The sequence below is a fragment of the Schistocerca piceifrons genome, chromosome 2 (assembly GCF_021461385.2).
Source record: "Schistocerca piceifrons isolate TAMUIC-IGC-003096 chromosome 2, iqSchPice1.1, whole genome shotgun sequence".
Taxonomy (NCBI): Eukaryota; Metazoa; Arthropoda; class Insecta; order Orthoptera; family Acrididae; genus Schistocerca; species Schistocerca piceifrons.
In genome coordinates this window covers 301,779,301-301,795,262 of record NC_060139.1, presented here as the reverse complement: position 1 = coordinate 301,795,262, position 15,962 = coordinate 301,779,301, and the positions used below count along the sequence as shown (strand labels likewise).

Here is a 15,962-nt window from a genome sequence, read left to right as displayed (position 1 = left end):
ACTCAGAATCACAAGAATGTCAGTGTCCTCCCCAGAGACATCACAGACAGACTGCTGAACAATGTCAACAGCAGTAGCTGTTCATCATAAGAATAGACCTGATGCATCACATCATATATTCTTCTGCATTTGCTAGGATCTCAATGGGCTTTGTTTCACATGGAGCAGAAGCCAAGCTGTCTATAGTACAGGAAGTCCCGTTCAAAAATGGCCCCACAAACAAACATTTGCTTAAATTACACTTAAAGGATTTGCATAAAACTCAGGAAATGAAATCAAATGAACGTGTATCTTGTTCATGGGGAAATAAAGGCGAATCACAAAAGTTGCTGGAAGTCACTGCCCTTGACTTAATAAACACAGTTGAACATGACACTGCAGATTCTCAAATGTTACTGCCAGAACATCTGGTGTCACTGCTTGCATTTCACGGATATTGTTCTGTCATAAATCTTCCGAGTTGTATGATTTGTTCCTGTAGACCTTGCCTTTTAGGCCATCCAGAGGAAAAAGTCAGTTGGTGTTAAATCAAGTGATCCTGGGAGACCACAGTCCTTTTGAAATCACTCCGCTAGGGAAACAAATGATTCGACCTGAACCATGGTCACTCGAGATGTGTGGCACGTGATGCCATCCCGTTGGTACCAGCCGATGGCAACTTCTTTATCCTCCAGCTGGTTCACAAATTCCCGAAATATTTTGATGGAAACTGCACTTGTCACAGTAGACTTGAAAAAAGCTGTTCCGATAATGCAATGCTGTGATAGTGCAAAGAATACGCCAATCTTTTGTGAATACAGGGGTTGCTCGACCAGTGGATGTGGATTTTCATTTCTCCAGAAATGTGTGTTCCGAAGGTTCACAATAACCAGAGTCCGCCCCTGGTAGCTGAGTGACGCCGGCACGGTAGCTCAGCGTGTTCGGTCAGAGGATTAGCTGCCCTCTGTAATAAAAGAAAAAAAACTGAGCGGAAGAATCAACAGTGAACGTGAACGGGTGTCATGGGACGTCAACCCCAAACAAATGCAATGAACAAGATCGAACAAAATGTCAATCCTAAGGGCCCGGGTTCGATTCTCGGCTGGGTAGGAGATTTTCTCCGCTCAGAGACTGGGTGTTGTGTTGTCCTCATTACCATCATTTCATCCCCTCGACATGCAAGTCGCCGAAGTGGCGTCAAATCAAAAGAGTTGCACCCGGCGAACAGTCTACCCGATGGGAGATCCTAGTCACACGACATTTACATTTTTACAATAACCAGAGATGTGGAACCTTGCCTCATCACTGCGCCATGTGTACTACAATATCCCTGGCGTCTGAGAAATAAATTGCTGAAACCAATGGCAAAAGGTAATGTATTTTTCCTTGTCATTGACGTTCAGTTACTGTAAACCTGTATGGACATATGCCAGCTTTCTTCGCAGCTATGTGACATATGCTCCACGACATTCCACATTCCTGAAATAAGAGATTGAACAGATTTTGTAAAAGAGGCCAACAATCATTGTTTCATGTCAGTCACTTTTTCTTCTGATAATGGCTTCCGTTCCCCGCCGTGAAGATTCAACAATGTTCCACTGCTCTACATCTTTTTCACTAACTTTTGTATTTAGACGGTGTATGCTGGTCACCAAACCCTTCAGCAAACATTCGTTGACATGTCTTAATGGAACCAGTACTCCAATACAGTTTCACAAGGAACATATGCTCTTCGCAGAATAGCGATACATTGTCACTAAACACTGAACACCGAGGTCCAACCACAGCAATGTGCGGAAACGCACTGTTGCTTCAAACGGTGTTGCAGAGTGCAGTGTTACCAAATCAAACGTCTCAAATTACACAGTTTCAACGGAATTGCTACACATGTTTGTGGGGTCTCCTTCGTAGGGGACACCCCGTACAGTCAAGTACAGCAGACTCACGATAATCCGATATCTGACAGTCGGCATTGCGCATGCTCCAGGCACAGAGGCACACACTTGTGGCGACAGGTGTCGCCTCATGTCTGCCCCGTGTCTCACGCCAGTATAATTAATGTGTTTTCGAAAGTGCTCCTTTCATGTTATTAGTGAATATGAATTCTGCTACATGGATTAACTGTTCTGTTTTAATTTTTGTACTGAAAAGTGTTGTTTGATGCCGAGCACAAGTGGAAACGATAAACGTAAGCATAATACTGTAGCTCTTACTGATAAATGGTAAATTATTAAAACATATAACCGTGGTCAATCTCTCAACTTCCATTTCTAATACTTTTGATATCGGGCGAACTACCGACTTACGACATAGTAAAAAATAGGGGTAAAACAGAATAATTTATAAAAGCCGTAGAAGATGAGTCTAAGACAAAACTCTTCGCGTAAGCGAATACCCTCCAGTTGAGGAAGCTCTCAACATTTGGTTTAAACAACACAGACGCAAGCACGTCACTATTTCGTGAGATATTTTAAAACAAAGCCCAGCTTTTTCTATCGTGAAATGACCAACAAAGATTTTCTGCCAGCAAATTGTTAGTTTGAATACTTTTAAGGAGCGGCATATCACCCACTTCTTGCAGATGAGCGGAGAAAAACTATCAGCTGACGAGACTGAAGTTTCTCAGTTCATTCAAAATTTAAACGCCAAAATCGACGAACTAGGCCTTACGGCCGAACAACTGTATAATGTCGACGAAATAGGCTTAAACTTTTATAATGGAGGAAGAAAAATGTTTCCCGAAGGAAACCTCAAAAAGAGCGTACCACGTTAACGGTTTGCGCAAATCCTGCTGGAAGGCTCATGTTAAAACTCTTAGATGGCGCAAATCCCAGTCCCCCAGGGCATTTAAATCCACTAAACGTAAAGAGAAAAATCTTTTGGTTGTTAGACAGTGCTCCAGGACACCGGACAAGGAAGAATTGAGGGTTAAGACGACTCATTGTTACACAGAGGCTTTGCATTTGCCAAAAAATACGGCTGCACTAATTCCGTCGATGGATCAAAATGTTATCGAAACACTGAAAGCACATCACAGAAAGCGCCTACTGACTGATATCGTCAGCCAACATGACGCAGATATCACATAAATCTTGGAAACATTTAACATCAAGGATGTCATTCTTTTAAATGTAGCCTTTGCGTGGCGTCAGTTCAAGTCTTTCGCTCCTCTGATAAAATCTTGGGAAAATATTTGGCCAGAAAACCCACTCTTTCCACAGAGAGACTACAGGAATAACGAATCTGCAAAGCATCCCAGATATACTCAATAATGTTCATGTCTGGGGAGTTTTGTGGCCAGCGGAAGTGTTTAAACCGAGAAGAGTCACGCTGTAGCAATTTTAGACGTGTGGGATGTCGCACTGCCCCGCTGGAACTGCCGAAGTCCGTCGGAATGCACAATGGACGTGAGTGGATGCAGGTGATCAGACAGGATGCTTACGTACGTGTCACCTGTCAGAGTAGTACACAGACGTATCAGGGGTCCCATATCACTGCAACTGCACACACCTCACACCATTACAGTGTCTCCATCAGCTTGAACAGTCCCCCGCTAACATGCAAGGTCCATGGATTCATGATGTTGTCTCCATACTACTATATTTCCATCCGCTCGATACAATTTGAAACGAGACTCGTCCGACCAAATGGTTCAAATGGCTCTGAGCACTATGGGACTGAACACCTGAGATCATCAGTCCCCTAGACTTAGAACTGCTTAAACCTAACTAACCTGAGGACATCACACACATCCAAGCCAGAGGCAGGATTTGAACCTGCGACTGTAGCAGCAGCGCGGTTCCGGATTGAAGCGCCTAGAACCGCTCGGCCACAACGGCCGGCCTCGTCCGACCAGGCAGCCTGTTTCCAGTCATCAACAGTCCCATGTCAGTGTTGACAGGCCCAGGCGAGGCATAAAGGCATCAAACAACATGTAAAACACAGCTTTTGGTGTTTTTCGCATACCTATGTCATCAGACATAGATAGAAGATATGGGACCTTCTCATAGCCAAAATAGTACCGAAGCTCTTCATTATTGGGTTTTTTTGTTTTTTTTGTTTTTTTTTTTTTTTGGAACGTGATTCTGCTAAAAATCGTTTGACTGTTGGTGAGGAAGACCTTTTCGTGTAGTGTGCTTATAGATGTGATACGTCTTAGATGTAAGACTATTTCTTCTTTGGAATTTCACAGTCTGGTGCTCTGCACCTATTCTCTCATAGTATTTGGCGTTAAATTGGTCAATTCTGAGATGATGCACGTTTCATAGCGACAAAACGAGTGTTTTTCGAAAAGTGTAGCTTTTCTATAGGAAAATTTAATCAAATACCAAAGTTTTGGTACTCAATAGATGCAGAATTTAATGTTCTACATTTTTGATAGCTTCGAACTTTTCGACTATACGTTTAGTTTCTGAGAAATTTGAAAAAAGGTAAAAATCCGAAATTATTTTTTTTTTCTTAATCATGAAAGAAGCTACACTCAGAAATCGTGACTAAGTCAGATCATTCATAGGAGAGGCCAACTTGAGTGATTAAAACAGTTTCCAGAACTCCAGTAATTTTTGGAAAGCAGACTTCTTAATTTCCTTTGCAAATATATGATTATTACACTTCAAGTCTCCCCAGATGGCTACTCACAAATATTATAGGGCTGTTTCCGTGTTCAATCAAATAACGCAACCAAACAATTATAGGTCTTTTCGTCTGTTTCTGCGTAATACGTTGCACTTATTTAGGTTTTTGTGAACTGACAGTCCCAGCATCAAGCGCAAATTCTCTGCAGGTCTTCCTAAGTTTCGTGGCAATTGTCTGGAGCTGGAACTTTCATATACACAAACCCATCAACCACAAATAGCCTCATCGAGCTCTCGACAGTATCCACCAGATCATTTAAATACATAAGCCGTCTAACACTTCCCTGGGGTACTCCCGAAGTTACTTTTACATCTGACGATTTCATTCCGTTAAGAACAAAACACGAAGTTTGTTCAAAAAAATCCAGAACTTCGCCCACAAAATTTTGCTACGCTTAATTTTTACTTAATATGCATGATCTCCTTCGAAATACTCTTTTCCATTCCCAACGCCGTTTCCACTACCGGAAGCAGTCTTGTTGCGCCGGCCGGAGTGGCCGTGCGGTTCTAGGCGCTACAGTCTGGAGCCGAGTGACCGCTCCGGTCGCAGGTTCGAATCCTGCCTCGGGCATGGATGTGTGTGATGTCCTTATGTTAGTTAGGTTTAAGTAGTTCTAAGTTCCAGGCGACTGATGACCTCACAAGTAAAGTCGCATAGTGCTCAGAGCCAGAACCAGCCAGTCTTGTTGCGCCTCTTCCTGGATCGCGCTAAGCACCGTCTGCGAATTTTCTTTCATCTCGTCTATCGTTGCAAATCTTCCTCCTTTCGATGGGATTTTCAGCTTCGGAAATAAAAAAAAGTCCGCAGGGGTCAGATCTGGAGAGTACGGAGGATGAGGCAGCAGAGAGATCTCGTTTTTTGTGCAGTAGTCACGCACCAACAGGGATGAATGGGTGGGTGCGTTATTGTGATGCAAGAGCCATGAATTGTCTCATCACATTTCAGGCCGCTCTCACATTTTCTCGCAGGCGTCGTAACATAGTACCATCGATTAACAGTTTATCCATGTCGCACGAATTCGTGAAGAACTAATCCATCGAAGCGAAAGAAAACTGTCAGCATAGCTTTGGCATTTGACTTGTCCTGACGAGCTTTTTTGGGATTGGACAACCTTTCCCGATCCATTGTGAAGATTGGGCCTTGGTCTCAACATCAAAATGGTAGACCCACGTCTCATCACCAGTTATGATTCTCCTAAGGAACATCCCTTTCTCATTTGCGTGATCCAAAAGCTCTTCACAGATTGCGAGGCGGAGATCTTTTTCGACTTATTCATGAGCCGTGGGACGATATTGGCGGCAGCACGATACATTACAAGATGCTGTGTCAGTATTTCGTGGCATGATCCAACTCAAATGTTACATTCTTTTGCAGTCTCTCGGACAGTCAATCTTCATTTGGCACGAACAATTTCGTTTACGTTCCTGACGTTAGCGTCGTCGGTAGACTTCGAAGGGAGTCATCTGTAACTTCCTTACGGCCATTTTTAAACCGTGTGAACCATTCATAACACCGAATAGAGCTTAAGTACTCATCACCGTAGGCTTCCTGCATCATTTGTGTGTCTCTCACTAAAGATTTTCTTGACTTTCACGGAAAATTTAATGCAGACGCGTTGCTCCTCTAACTCTGCCATCTCGAAATTCGCAAACTGTGCGACACAATGTTCTACTCCATACAGAACTGAACAATAACTAAAAAACATACAACAATGAAACTTCCGGCAGTTACACATTTATCACAGGCGTGTGCAGGGATGCCAACCGCATTTCGCTCCAACACACCACTGGCGCGAAATTACGAATGTTCCGGAATTTTTTGTTGTATCAATTAGAAGCCCTGAATTCAGTCACGAAGCTGATTCGATATTCCATAAGTTCATATTCTGTTCGACAGTGTGCGGAACTGTATCGAATACCTAATGCCTCGCAGGGAGACGGCATCAGTCCGGGTGCAGTTACCTGTGGTTCTCTCAATTTCATGGTCGAACACAGCGAGCTAAATTTCATAAGATCCCTTCTTGCGAAATTCATTGATGCCCATTGAGAACTTTTTCGTTTACCAAAAAAGGTCATAAATCGTGTTCCAGACTTCTACAACATATAGTATCAGCAAAATAGGCCTATACTTACGAGTGGGACTCAATACGTAATGCAACATACTTTTTTTGAAAGCAGGTTGGTTTTACTCGGTTTTCCAATACACCGCATTATTCCCCACCCTCTGGCTACAAAACGACATTTTTCAACAAAATGTACGTTCAACGCGACGCCCTTACGACACCTTACTGGGAGGGCCTGTATACCTGCATGCTACCACTCTACTAGTCGACGTCGGAGGCAACCTCTTGTTGCATCAATAACCTCCCCATCGTCCACGTACTAGTTCCTGCGAAGTGTATTCTTTATTGGGCCAGACACATAGAAGCCTGAAGGTGAGAGATCCAGGCTGTCGGGCGGATGAGGAAGGACAGCCAAACGAAGTTTTGTGAGCTCCCGTCAGGAGTGCAGACTTGTGTGATTCCTTTGTCACGGAGAAGTTCGTCTGGATTTTCGTGGCGACGAACACGCTTAAGTAGTTTCTTCAAATTCCCGAGAGTAACACAATACATTTCAGATTTGATCGTTGCATCATGTGGGAGGACATTGAACAGAATAACCCACTCATAGTCCGAGAAGGCCGTCGCCATGACTTCACCGGCCGACGGTGATGCTTTGAACTTTTTGCTCGGACTGCCGTTTTGTTTCTAGTTCGAGGTGAACTCACGTTTAATCACCTATGACACTGCTCGACGAACAGTTGTCACGATCAGCTTTGTAACGCGCAAAAAATTCTGCAGACATGGTCCTTAGTTGCTATTGGTCTTATGTTAGGAGGCGAGGAAGCAAGCAGGCACTCACCTCTGAGTACACTAACTTGTGGGCGAGTGTGTCTGCACTACCAACAGAGACGTCCAGTTGGGCAGCGAGGTGTTTGATTGTGATCTATTGATCACTTCGAATGAGAGTGTCCTCACATTCCAACGTTGCAGGAGTCACAATTGTGTGCGACCGACCGGAACGCGGGAGGTTGGACAGGTTTTGTGCAAGCTTACGATGACCAAAGGCGTCTCGCCCAACGACTCAACGTGCTTTAGTTCACTGTCAGGTCTCCGTAAACATTCTGCAAACGCCTATGAATGTCTGCGATGCTCTGGTTTTCCGCCAAAATAAACTCAATGACAGCCGCGCGGGATTAGCCGAGCAGTCTGAGACGCTGCAGTCATGGACTCTGCGGCAGGTCCCGGTGGAGGTTCGAGTCCTCCCTCGGGCATGGGTGTGTGTGTGTGTGTGTGTGTGTGTGTGTGTGTGTGTGGGTGTGTGTGTGTGTGTGTGTGTGTGTGTGTGTTTGCCCTTAGGATAATTTAGGTTAAGTAGTGTGTAAGCTTAGGGACAGATGACCTTAGCAGTTAAGTCCAATAAGATTTCACACACATTTGAACAGTTTTGAAACTCAATGGCAGCTCTATTCCTGGAACGCTCCTCCGTTACAGTCGCCATTTTGAAGGCTACATATAACTTCGCCACCTGTCGGAACAACATGTAACTGAAGGCGTTGAAGCAGGAATGTTCCACGATATCCCACAACAAATTCAGCATTTTTTTAACAAAAATTAACCCAGGAAAAATGTGTAGCATTACTTACAGAAGGCACCTCGTATGTCTGATGCAGGCCCCAATCGGCACAACCTCGTGCTTGGTGCACCAAGCTGAGAGGGGCGCCAAAGTGCAGGATTTGTACACAGTGAGCATCACAGTTAGTAGCGAAAACTGATATGGTTGAAAATGTACGAGATGAAACGAAGGGGGGGGGGGGGGTGCGCTAAATGATAAGTCGCTTGTATGGACAAATGCTCTTCAAGCGGTCATGGTCTGATGAAACATCCTTCAAAACGGCAACGACCCGCATATTTTGTAACTAACTGGAATCTTCCGTTGTTCCAGCGATCTACAGCTACAAGCGAGCCAGTTGTTCTACAAACCGTGTATAGAATCGTATAGATCTCGCATCAGATCCAGTTGCCTTTCATCTATTGAGCGACTTCAGTAGATTTTCATGTCTGCCACTTATCTCAGTACCGCATCTTCCATTTCGGTGTTCAGACGATGATTGTGAGGAGGAATCGATTTTGGTTCTTCCGTAACGGAAGAACTTCGAACGACTGAACCCAGTATTTCGACCTTCTGTCTTTGATTATGCGAGTCGCTCACTTGCTTAGTATTATGTAACTATCGGCTGTGGTATTTATGTAGCGTCAAAACAGTCCTAACATTGTGTATTTGTTATACGAAATCCGTAGCTGTTAAGCATATTATTTATATAATATGCAATATACATTTTGTGTATTTCGAAGAAAGCATTTTATAACCTCATTACAGAAATATGCCGATGGAGAAGCAGTTGAAGTAACGTTAACTTTTAGATCTAGAACGAAAAAAAGAGTTGCCACTACTAATGTAAATCATTGATTGATAGCAATGTTCTGTGATCGCACTAGTCTTTTATAGCCCATCAGACATTAAACAGACTAAGTATAACAGTATTTTCGGCAGTTCGTGGTTTACTGTCTTCACCATATCAGAACACGGATCCAATGGCCATTCATAATTTAACTTCCGCTCAGACTGTCATACATTCACAACAGTTGCCATTATAGAAAAGAAAAAATATTAATATTTTTGTGGTTATCCACAGTTTCGGCCAATGTTCGAAGTGGTAGTCAAGATAAGAAATTAGTAAGTATTTTGACCCCTTTTGCCACATAGATTTACAAAATTACTATCGACTACAAATAACGTCCACATCACTAACGTGAAAGACTACTGTCCCCAACAGTAATCACAATTCCGTCACTACAATACGGGTAAAACCTTTTCAGACGGTAGTTCATTCATTCATCGTGTTCTGTAAATCCCACCACGGGAGCCTTCACGGATGTGGAAAGAATCAAGGCATAAACTAACAAAAGAGAAGCTACTCTGAGAAAAATTTGTATACTATATCTACAATAAACTAGTACTATGCTGCTTAATATTATTTGCGCTTATGCCATTTAAAAGTAACCTAGTGAATTAATCGAAACGCTATTCTTTTAGGAAAGATGCTACTTCCTCAGTTGTATTAAATAAGTGCTTTTCAGCTCCTACTGGTAGCAAAACGTTTCACATGAATACATTTCCATTTTTTAAAAATAAGAGTTCCCTATCAGATTAAAACTGTGTGCCGGACCGAGACTCGAACTCGGGACCATTACCTTTCGCGGTCAAATTCTCTACCAACTGAGCTACCCAAGCACGACTCACACCCCGTCCTCACAGCTTTACTTCTGCCAGTACCTCGTCTCCTACCTTCCAAACTTTACAGAAGCTCTACTGCGAAACTTCAGAACTAGCACTCCTGAAAGAACGGATATTGCGGAGACATGGCTTAGCCACAGCCTGGGGTATGTTTCCAGAATGAGATTTTCACTCTGCAGCGGAATGTGCGCTGATATGAAACTTCCTGCCAGATTAAAACTGTGTGCCGGACCGAGACTCGAACTCGGGACCTTTGCCTTTCGCGGGAGAGCAGGAGAGCTTCTGTAAAGTTTGGAAGGTAGGAGACGAGGTACTGGCAGAAGTAAAGCTGTGAGGACGGGGCGTGAGTTGTGCTTGGGTAGCTCAGTTGGTAGAGCACTAGCCCGCGAAAGGCAAAGGTCCCGAGTTCGAGTCTCGGTCCGGCACACAGTTTTAATCTGCCAGGAAGTTTCACATCAGCGCACATTCCGCTGCAGAGTGAAAATCTCATTCTCCAGGAGTTCCCTACATCGTTAATAACAGAGGATGGTTTGCAGTACACTGCTACTCTTCATTCAGCCTTAGAGTAAACATTGCTGCTTGCCATCCAGCTAGGAGGAATTATAAATTCTTGAATCCAGAGAATCAGATAAATTCTAGGTGTGGCATTGGAGGAATGTTTTTAATTTCGTTTTGAAGTTCGATCACGAATTTCGTGCTAAACGGATTTCCAGCAAAACATCCACTACTCTTGCTATCAAGATATTTGTATGGATGTAGCAGAAAGTACTATCAGCACACCTAGGGTACAACGTCAATAGATTTAAAAAATAAATAATCAGATACAAATTTAAATATCTCACCTGTAGAAAGACTAGTACGATTATGGTTGATACGCCGAGTACAACGTCCCACAGCTGAGTCTGCTCAATGTTGTTGACAACATTTATCCACGACTCAAGAAAGCTATCAGATTTTCCTCCAATACCCAGGAGGCCTTTCAGCTGAGACGAAGCTATGTTGAGAGCAGCAGCCGATGTAAAGGCTGAAGTTACTGGTACGGATATGAAGTCCACAAGGAAGCCTGCATAGAAATTTAAACAACGATTAAAGCAAGCAAACTGTTAACGCTTGCAAAATTTAGAGCAACTGACAGCTGAAACTTCGTAACGTCTGGTTAAAATTTAGAACAACTGACAGCTCAAACTTCGTAACGTCTGGTTATAGTTTGTTTGTAAAACGTAAATAGTAACGTAATTATCAATTCATAGACACTATATTCCTTACAGTTATACCGTACTTCAATTTCATTCATGTTGGTTCGCTATTTTTAATTCAGTAGAAGTTACAGTACTTTGACTTTTGTCGAATACATAGACTTACGGTTGTCAAAACAATATGAAAGAAAACCCAACCACTGCTACGTCACTGATCTGAGTCACTTCCTCTAAAGAAGTCGTAACATCTACCGAACTGTGACATTAGTTGGATCTCCCTAGAATAATCTACTCAGATCCAAGTGCGAACAGTAGTATAACTTGTCTACTAGAACCATTCAGCAAATGTAGCTGAGTGACAGCCTACTTCACGAAATTTTTGTTGACGAACTGATACGGCCATGTGTGTTCGTGGGTTTCTCTGGAGAATATGTTGCTTGAAAGTCTCTCAGGCATGCAGCATTACAGATTGATCGCAGTGACGGACAGTGATCGTGTGCTGATGTGCTACAGCACATTGTGTATATTGTACTAAAAGTATGCCATTTCTCTTCAAATGAGAGCCAGAAACCGCTCTAAAATTATAGCAATTCTCTTCTAATTCATACTGATGTGCAAAGAAACGGAAGGAAACATGATCTGTAGTGCTCCATCTACGGTAACTAGAAACTAGTGTCGAGTGCTGAAATGATGGTCAGTCATGTTACGATCGGCTCAGAGAAGGGACACAGTTGTCTGTTTTAGTCTGTGCATGCTCTGATGTGGCGTCATTCCTGCTGGCGCAGAGGGTGCTATGTTGCTCGCAGCATCAGGTCAGTACGTTGTAGGATTTTAGAGGAGCAGCCGTTATAATCAGTGCCAGTTTGTCAGGTCGGGTTCAGTTCCGGCTACTAGTATTTTTTTTAATTGTTATTCCTCGCAGTGTTAAACAGATAATAATAAAATTTAACCGCACGAGTGGTACAGATGTGCTGTCCACGTTGTTGTCGCTGTGCTGCTCGAACAGTGCTGCTACCTGTGCTGAGAGACGGAGTTCCTGCCACAGTTAAATACTTATCATCCGATTTTAAGAAAACTATTTGGTGAAAAAATTTGGTTTTTGCGCATCTCACAGATTGACATCATCACTGGATAAGGATATGAATTTATTTTCGTTATTAGTCGTAGTTGCTGTGCTGCTAAAAATTAAATTTCACGAAATTTTAGACAGCCTGCACAAGTAAAAGTGTATTGCTTAAAATAAGCGTACTGTTGATTTTAGCCCATACATTACGGTATATGAAATGTAGGCAAGGTATCGAAATTTTATTTAAAATTTAGCGCAGAGCGGTACCACATTTCGCTCTCGAGTTATTGGTTTTTATATTAGAAGACCCCACGTTCCCTCTGATCATATCATCATCACCCTCCATATGTTCATATTCTCCACATATTCTATCTGTTCATTCCCTCCTGTCCCCCATCTCTGGCTACGCATCCCCTCCTGCGCCCCCCCCCCCCTCTCTCACCATCACCCATCCTGCTCCCACTGCAACTTTGTACCTACCTTCTACCCCCATTGTTCACCTACTTACTAATCACCTACACAGTACACTCCCCCCCCCCCCTCTCTCTCTCTCTCTCTCTCTCTCTCTCTCTCTCTCTCTCTCTCTCTGTACCTTGCCCTCCTCCTCCTTCCTCTCCCTTTCTGTACATACCCTTCCTGCCCCCTCTCCACATAGCCGTACCCTCCTGCACCCCCTTCTCCCTATCCACCCCCCTTCTCCGCCCGTTTCTTTTAGTTTATCCCCCCCCCCCCCCGCCTCTATCTATCTATCACAACCTTTCCCTAAGCATGCCCATTTCCCTAAGCATGCCCATCCGGAAGTGTAGCCCCTGCAAAAGAGGTCGCTCAAGGAAGTTGGTACTACTCCCACAACACACCTCTCATGTAGCACAGTCTATATGCCAGTAGCTTAGAAACCCTTTTCTTTCCTTGATGTGTAAGCTGCCATCGTTATTTACTAACGTCCCAGTATCAGATACAATGGAGATCATAAGAGAATGTTGCTCCAGATGTTTGTGACTTAATTGAATTATATCTTCGCTCGAGCTATTTTAAGTACAATGGTGAATTCTATGAACAGGCTGACGGCCTTGCTATGGGTTCACCCATTTCGCCATTTGCAGCTGACGTTTTTATGGAACATTTTCAGCAACAGGCGTTATGTAGTGCTCCTTTGAAGCCTTCTTGCTGGCTCCGCTACGTGGACGTTACATTTGTTATATGGCAACACGGCGAAGAAGAACTTCATGCGTTCCACAATTTCTTAAATGGAATTCACCCCAAATTAAAATTCACCTTGGAGGTTGAGAGTGAGGTCGGTCTCCCGTTCCTAGATGTGTTGGTATACAGAAGATCTGATAACACTCTAGGTCATAGAGTGTACAGAAAGCCGACTAACACAAACAGGTATTTAGATGCCACTTCGCACCACCACCCAGCCCAGAAGCAAGCAGTACTCAACACTCTGTCTTTACGTGCCTTCCGTATCAGCGATGAAGACAACTTAGAATCGGAGTTGAATTTTTTAAAGAGGACATTGGAGGCAAATGGGTATGATAGTTATTCGATCGACGGGGCTTTTAGGCGGAAAGTTTATACCGCTAACAAGAATGACGAGGAACCGCCTTTTCACTCCGTCAGGTTACCGTTCGTTTCTGGGGTCTCTGATCGCATAAGCAGAATTTTAAGGAAAAATGGTATTCAGACATCTTTCTTTAGTCAAAACAAAATAAAATACTTTTTCCGACGGAAAACGGATGCACCTGATTACCTCCACAACGCAGGCGTCTATCAAGTATCATGTGGCTGCGACAAGGTGTATACAGGCGACATGGGAAGAACTGTTAAAGAACGCATTAAGGAACACGAACGGCACATGCGGCTAAATCAATGTGCAAAATCGGCAGTAGCGGAACATCACGAGAACTGTGGCTCTGATATAGATTTTAATAACGTACGTGTACTGGCTAAAGAAACAAACATTAATAGAAGAACGATCCGAGAAGCGGTTGAAATTTCTAAGAATTCATCTAATTTCAATAGAGAGGACGGCTATAGGCTTCCGGCATCGTGGCTCCCCGCCATCAAGGAAGCAAATACGCGGCCGCGGTGTGTGAGCGGCATAAACAACGCGCTGCAAGTCACCTAGGCGGACAATAATATTTTGGGTAAACATTCCCTCTCTCTTGCTCTGTCCGTTTCGAATCTAGCCACTGATGACGACCACAATAGCGGTAGTAGGCATTTCAACCAATAACCCTTCTCCAGCATAAGTGTGGAACAGTGCCTTTCTATCCAATGACGATGACCGCCAACGGTATCCACAGGAGATGAGCTACCAACGCCCCTTCTTCTGTATTAGCCTATGACTACGGCCCACCAATGGTAGCCACATGAATTTTAACCAATACTATCACTTCTCCAGCACGAACGCCAGAAAATTCCCCCTTTATAAGTGGACGCGACACTCGTCTCTGACAGTGTTCTAGCAGCAGTGGACACCAAAAGATCCTGAGAAAGATCCCAGCAGAGGGGTCGAAACGTCGAACATTTTAGAAGAAACATGACGCCGCCTAATATCCCAGAAGATTTTAACTTCACTGACAACGGCCACGAAAGCCTGCAGACTTACATATGTAGGCTTTCTCTCACAGTTTTGCTCATATACATATTTGACACATATATAGTACATATCTCTTCGTTCCTTCCTCTTCCTCCCATTGTCTCTCTGTCAGTCTCATCCTTCCACTGCTATCTGCCCATACGCTCAGTAGCCTTCACATCATGTGTTTGAAAATCTTGCTTTGCCCCTGTTGGATAGGCTGCACTACACAATGGATTGATAAAGCAAACTGATATTATTCCCACACGACACACCTTTCATGCAGGACAGCCTATGCAGCAGAGGTTGTCAAACACGTTCTTTACCCATATCTCCACTCCTGTTGGAGCTAGGGGGTTATAAACACCCTAGTGCTGATACTGGTGAAGTTTGGTGTTTGTGTGCTAAACTTGACTGAAATTGATCCTGCAGCTTGGGAGGAGATCACACACATACATACATACACATAGGCTGTTTATACACAGATAAAATTTAGATTTGAAATCTAAACTTTTCAATTAAGTCAATGGTGAACCTGAATCAGTCTCAGGAAACCGATTTATCTGATTTTTAACATTTGAAGTCATAATTCAAGGCCACTGTTTTGATATATGTCAAAGTCACACCCACCCCATCACCTCCCCTCTCCTCACCCTCCCTTCTGCTTCCTGCCCCCTACCCAATGGCTGTAGGCTAACTGTATGACTTAAAAATGATGAGAAAACCTGAAAAAAAACACGAGTTCATACATGTCCTCTCAAGCCTCTAGGCCATAGCATGACTAAAAACGGCGGGGAAAAGCAAAAAAGAAAAACAGGTGGTTTGGGTGTTGCATCCTCTTGATGCCAGGCAGAATTAAAGGGAATAAGATGTGAAACAAATACACTACTGCTACAAAACTTGTCTCTGGGACAATTGGGTGGCGAATAAATGTCAGGTTTTAGTTGAGTTATCTTAATATAGCTTGTAACGCGAAAATGACATCAGACAAAATAACAACAGTTGACCAAATAATTCCAATTTCGTTTTCGCAATATACACTAGATTATTCTGGCCAATGGAATTTTCTGCAAATATGACCACCTACCACTGCTATTTGCAATTTTGGAGCTATTTGTTACAGTTTTGCCGATACATTAACGTATTTTTTATAAAAGAAACATCCACAG

General features: G+C 43.3%; 1 protein-coding gene across 3 annotated transcripts in view; it reads right to left on the bottom strand.

Annotated features, from left to right (window-relative positions):
* The window catches only part of LOC124775363 (sodium-independent sulfate anion transporter-like), a 223,709-nt gene that overhangs the window by 46,051 nt on the left and 161,696 nt on the right, over positions 1–15,962 (bottom strand). For all 3 annotated transcript variants that reach the window (XM_047250197.1, XM_047250198.1, XM_047250195.1), the window contains exon 4: positions 10,793–11,013. In XM_047250197.1, coding sequence (XP_047106153.1) covers positions 10,793–11,013 — 221 coding nt within the window. The remainder of the gene's footprint in view (positions 1–10,792; positions 11,014–15,962) is intronic.